The sequence below is a fragment of the Lepidothrix coronata genome, unplaced genomic scaffold, assembly GCF_001604755.1.
Source record: "Lepidothrix coronata isolate B3197 unplaced genomic scaffold, Lepidothrix_coronata-1.0 Scaffold57, whole genome shotgun sequence".
Lineage (NCBI taxonomy): Eukaryota > Metazoa > Chordata > Aves > Passeriformes > Pipridae > Lepidothrix > Lepidothrix coronata.
The window spans coordinates 1,457,454-1,463,453 of record NW_016690237.1 but is presented as its reverse complement, the minus strand read 5'-3'; the positions used below and the strand labels follow the sequence as shown (position 1 = coordinate 1,463,453).

Genomic DNA, 6,000 nt, shown 5'->3' with positions numbered 1-6,000 from the left:
AAAATGATAAGCAAACAGAGATCCTAGCAGAGCAGAAAAAGCACACACACAAACCTGTTTCTTTCATATTTTAGTTTTACACTTCCTTGAGCAATGGCAGCTTCCATGGCTTCGGGAGAAAACACCAACACCTGATCATGCCTAAACTAATGTGAATATTAATAGAAATGCCATAGATGAAACCAGTCTCCTGGTACTTCCAGTTTGTATTCTGATACTGGAAAAAAGCTAATGGTCAAAGAGAGAACCTTTGTTCAAAGGAGTAAAGATGATCATGAAGGTGGATATAGATTACTCTGTCCTATCTTCCACCATCTTCCAGTATGCAAACGGTCCACAGAGAATCTAAAGGGGAGGAGGAGAACATGGGCATCAGCTTCCAGCTTTTCCAGTGCTACCACTGCCATGTGTGAGGGCAGATGATCTGGGCATTCCTCAGGCGGAGGCCGGGAGGACTGCTGAAAGGGCAATGCTCCCTGGGTGGGCCTATGGAGAGCAATGACTGGCACTGTTCAGGAGCTGGTCCGTCTGCCCGTGGACCTGTCAACTCGGCTGTGCAGCAGGTGCTTTGTGGGGCTATGTAAGCACTGCCTCTCTGGGTATTTGTGGTACTTGGGAACCCCAGTCCCGACCCAAGGCTCCACTGTTCACAGCATTATCCCATCATGACACAGACGGTGCTTGCCTCTGCTGGGGCAAACCCCAAACCTCACCAGAACACTCCTTAGGTCTGATGCCAGCAGGGACAGCATTCAGAAACACTCCCCTCAGGCTGATTTATACAGCTCACGACTGCGTTGGTCATCCGTGCCCGCTGAGACCATGGCATGGCCAAGACGAGCAAGAGCCAGACTTGGGGAAGGGACAGGTGTCCGGGTCCAGGGCACTTCGGGGGCGGGCTGCTCGTCCCGCGGCCGGCCCCAGGGCAGCGCTGCCGTGCTGCCCGCGGGCGGTGCCGGGCCGGGCCGGGCCGGGCCGGACCGCACGTGGGTCCGTGACGGCGATCGGGGCCGGCGGGGCTCGGCGACTCCTCCTCCCCCGGCGCCCGCCGGCGACTGGGCGCCGAGGCTGCGGCGGGCGGCGCGGGGCGGGGGTGCTGCCTCCTGCGCGGCGGTGCGGGGCGGTGCGGGGCGGTGCGGGGCGCAGCGGCAGCGGGGCCGGCAGGCGAGCGGCCCGCGCGGGCGAGGGCGGGCGGCGTCGCGGGGCGGCGGCGGGGGCTGCGGGGCATCGGCGGGGGCTGCGGGCGGGGTCCGCGCCCGCGGCCGGCAGCGCTCTCTGCGCCTCAGCTGGGCTTCGCCGGGTGCTGGCGGTGCGCTCTCCCGCCGCGGGGCTGCACAATGGCAGTCGTTCAGTAGGATGGATCCTGCCGTGGCTTTTGTTCTGCAGATCCACCCATCCTCCTAGCAGTCAAGTACCAGGCTATGGTTTTCTCTCTGGGGATCTTTCTTCCGCGTTTTGCCGGTGTCTCCGATGAGGTTTTGGCCTCGGCTGGGATTTCACTATCTTACTTTTCGTTTGGCTTCATGCTGAAAAAAGGGATTTCTTATATTTGCTCTCCACGCTTTTGGTTATAATCCAGTGTTGGTCTAGGGGGAATAACCATTCAGCCTGGCTGAAAAAAAAGCATCCATTGAAAAGTCTCAAAGAAATATACCACGTGAGGAAAAAAAACTGGGAGAAGAACGGAATATAATCGCTTTTTCTATGATAAAACTGGTGCCCCTCTTCAGGAGAACTGGTCTCAATTTATTATTATGCAACCACAAGGATCTCTTCTTTCTCAGGGTGTATAAGCTGCTGGATTGCTTTTCGCCCAAATCAATGTGGTTTCTTTGGAACATTTTCAGCAAAGGATCGCATATGCTGCAGTGTCTTTGTGGCAAGAGTCTTAAGAAAAACAAGAACCCAACTGGTAAGCAATCCATTGCAATGCGCTGTTTTTATTCTATGCTAACCTGTCTGTTGCTCGCCGAGGTAGATCTGCAATCCTGATGAGGGGAGAAGGGGGGATATATAGAGGCCAGCACGGACATGCATGTGCGTACGTGTATGAATAAGCAAGGAGCGGTTTGGATTAGCTTCAGCCACTGTCACCACCGAAAAGGGGGAAAAAAAATAATCAAAGGCGACCCTAGCCCAGCCGGCATCTCCTAGTTCCTATGTGCTATTTCCAAGGTGGAAACTTTTATATCACTACCCTTATTGAGGGGAAGCCGTTATAGCCCCCCACTCCCGACCACGATGCAAGCCCCCCAGTCAGTTTTGGAAAGAGGAGTCTGGCTCTCCTGTTCTGGTGTTAGCCGGCCCTGCCTGCGGTGGGCGAGTGTGACGGGGCTTGGGTCCTGCACAGCACTTTCTGAATAGCTTGCAGTATGTCACCCCACACGCACACACACCCACCCACCGCCTCACTCTGCTTTCTAAAGTCAAGCCTGACACCCCCCGCCCCCGGCCTGGGGGCTCTACCTTATCACTCGCCCTCCGGCACTCTAGGCCGGGAGGGTGGAGGGGGGTGAGGGATGGAGGTGGACACTTTCTTAGGGCTTGTGCCCAGGTGGCAACTCAGCCAGCTATGCTGAGCGGCCGCAGCAACACCGGCGGGTTGGCTGCGCCGCTCCGCCGCGTATCCCTGCCGGGATGACCCCTCTGTGCACACGCTGGTGTCTCTGCGTCCGTCTCCATGTCTGCCTGGCAGTCGGGATCATGCGCTTCAGTTCAGCCCGGTTCCGAGGGGGAAACTTGCAGTACATTACATAAGAAATGCAAATGCAGGTGCTCTGGGCCGCCTGGTCTCCGGGGGTCACGCTGCTGCTGTTGCATCCCTCTTGCTCGGGGTGTCCGTGCGGCCAAGCCCGAGGCTTGGCGAGCAAGGTGGGCGAGGAGGGATGCTTGGCAGGCGGGGGAGCCAAGCTTTTCAGGGTAGATACCGGCCTCCGGTCCCCCCCACCGCCGAGCTCGCTCCCCGCGGCCGGCAGGTTGTCTTCAAGCACTTGAGTGCTTGGGGAGATGAGAGCCGCCGGAGTCCAGGCTGTGAGGGGAGGGATGCCGTGAGGGGAGGGATGCCGTGTGTGCGCGCTGGTGTGTGTGTGTGTGCCGGCTGCCCTGCAGTGGCAGCTCCCGAGCAGAAGGCTCCTGACGCTGGCACTGCAGTGTAGTAGATCATAGGCTCTCGTTGCCTCTCTGACACCCCAACATCAACAAGCAACAGCACTGGCAGCCCGCACCCCTTTCCTCTCCGGCAGCCGGGGTACCGGCTCCTGCTCTGCACAGTCCAGGTCCGGTGCAGAGCCGAGGTGGGCACATCGGCGGATTTACCCCTCCCCGCCCCCGCCTTCCGTTTACCAGCTCGTCTCGCCCCTTTCCCCCCGCCGCTGCCGCAGCAGCGAAAAGCAGCCACTTCTTAGCATACCAGAGGCCGAAATGCCCCGCCGGAGGCTGCACTCAGCCTCCCGCAAAGTGCCCTTTGCTTCACTCGCTCCTTGGCCCTGCGGCCAGCCGGGGGCCACTTCCATGCCGTGTGCCCCCCGGGGAGGAATGGAGCAGACAGGGGCAGAGCAGCCGGACACTTTCTCGCAGCCCCTGGGGACGCCCCTCTCCCCCTGCCCGGGCCACGCACGCAGGGCCGTGACCGCGGGGGGAGAGCAGAGCCACGGCGTGGCCCTGCCTGCCCTGCCCGCTGCTGCCGCCCCACAGCGCCGTGGTGCTCTGGGCAAGAGGCGATGTTCTGGAGGAAGGGATTCTGGAAGTGGGGGGCTGGTGGTTTCTAGACCTCTCAGTTTGCATACCGGTGGGGAGGTGTATACCCCCCTCGCCCTCCAGCCCTCCCCCACGGACCCCTGTCCTTCCTCTGCAGAGGGGACGCTGTCAAAGCATCGGCCCCTGAAGCCAAGTCATGTATCTCGGAGTGCCAGGGGCCACAGCACAGCTTTCCACCTCCCCGGGGACTTTGCCGCACTTACCTACTCCCTCTGCACGGGACGAGCGGATTTGGGTGGCTGGGGTGGCACCGCCACCCTGCCTGCGGAAGGCTGACCTGGTCTGAAGAGGGCTGATCCCCTCTCCTGAAGGAGTGGGGGGAGCACGTCTAAGCAAGAGAGGTGAACGGGGCGAGGGGGATGGGGGCGCTGACTGGGGGTCTGGCAGGTACGAACCCCGCCGGCCAGGTCCCCGGTCTCGCTCCCCGCCCGCACAGTTTGCGCTGCTCCGCTCCGGTCCGACGCGATCCCGGCGGAGCAGCCGGGACGCCGAGCCCAGCCGAGCCGTTCCCGGGAGCGCCGAACTGCGGCTATCTGTCTGAGGAGGCTAATAATCCGCTTGGCCGGATTAGCTGGTAGCTCGGTCACAGGCTCTGTTGCTCTGACGGCAGATCATCTCCACCCAGGCTGGGGCAGCCTGCGGGAGCGCAGAGAGCCAGTGCCGTGATGCCCGACCTCCCCGGTGCCCCCGCGCTCCGGGCTGTGGGCCTCCCCCTCTGCGGGCAGCTCGGCCCGCTGGAGCCGGAGATCCCCATCCCCCCTGCGGCGTGGGGCTTCGCTACCCGCCCCTGGCCCCCTTTGCCCGCCAAACTTTTCAGGAACCGCTGGGTTTTTTAGTCTCAAAAGGCATCACATGAACGAGCAGCTGCCGCTGATCCAACCGTGCGGAAAATCCAGCAGGTTAGGCAGCTAACGCTGGCTGTAATTGCAGTTTATTCAGCTATTTTAGGCCTGCTGCACTTTTTTTATCCCTTTCAAGAGCTGGTCTATTTCCAGAAATGGGACTGGGTGGCTCCTTTCCAAATGTTCTCTGCTTCGCGTTTCCTCCCCACCGCTGGCTGCACGTGTGATGACCCCCTCCCGGGCTCCCCTGCCGTCTCCAGGGGCCTCAGGTGGCCCGGCCGGGATTACCGGCACCTATCGGAGCTCTAGAGGGGGGAGGGGGGGGGAGGGCGAGTGGGGTAGGGAGGGATGTGGTGTCAGACGGGCTGTGTGCAAGTCTCTGGTAGAGTTGCATCAGGAGGCTTTGTTTTATTCATCGCAGAAATGCAGCTGGCTGAAACCCTTGGTTTCAAATTTCATATCCTGGATAGAGGAGCTGGTTTTGATTACTACAATTATTTACCTCTTTACATTTCTTTATAAGGACAAAAACTTTGCAAATCAATAGGTGTGGCTGTGTTTTCAGTGACTGAATTTTTTTGAGTGTTCCTGATGGTACCAAAAGTAATGAAGCCCCACGTATCCGCAGTGTCCTGTCCAGCACGAAAATGTTTGCTTTTGTAATTATTTCTATCTAACTCTGCCCTTCCTGTTTGTTGTACACACAGAGAGGACTTCTCAAAGTGTGGATAAAAGAGATTGTTTTTTCTCACAAAGCGTTAAAAGTTGCTCCAGACCATATGCCCTGAGCCACGGCTTGCAATAATATGCCATCCTGGTGGCTTCCCCACCACCACCTCCAGGCTCTAAACTGAGTTTGTTTAGTTTGGGAATGGCTACTTCATGGGGAGGATTTGGGGCCCGAGAAGAAATGAGGAAAGAGGTTATCTCTGGCTGCCTTTTGAAGCAAATCTAGCAAGTGAATAGATTTTCTTTTCCCCAGATGACAGCTGTTTGGGTGCCTATGGGAGATGTTTTAGTTGGCTGGAGTACTAGATGCCCCCATTGCGGGAATTGCTATCACATTTCACTCCTGGTGGCAACCCAACAGACAGGATGGATCGGGTTTCCTCTCCATTTTTACCTCCAAGGAGAAGCATCTCTCCAATGCAGTCACGGTTGTTGACAGGAGAGTAGATGGAAAATGGCATTACTATAAATATGTTGCCGATAGAGGAATTTAGTTTAGGAAATAAGTATCAATCCCATATCAATCTCAAATACAAAACCTATTTAAAAAGAAATACAGGCTGTGGATGAACTGGAATGTCTGCATAGTCCCTTGTTAATTTCCTTCTCCATAAAATAGCTAGATTGTTATTTCATGATTGCTTACAATTTTGAAAAAGTTTCTAAGCACAGC

The 6,000-nt window shown here is 57.5% G+C and overlaps 1 protein-coding gene across 3 annotated transcripts in view; it reads left to right on the top strand.

Annotated features, from left to right (window-relative positions):
- The first annotated feature begins 1,308 nt into the window (after nucleotides 1-1,308).
- Nucleotides 1,309-6,000, top strand: part of FGF14 (fibroblast growth factor 14) — a 399,824-nt gene continuing 395,132 nt past the window's right edge. For 2 of the 3 annotated variants that reach the window (XM_017816678.1, XM_017816676.1), the window contains exon 1: nucleotides 1,309-1,912. In XM_017816678.1, coding sequence (XP_017672167.1) covers nucleotides 1,705-1,912 — 208 coding nt within the window. In that variant the 5' untranslated portion in view covers nucleotides 1,309-1,704. The remainder of the gene's footprint in view (nucleotides 1,913-6,000) is intronic. The other variant, XM_017816680.1, reaches the window with a different exon arrangement.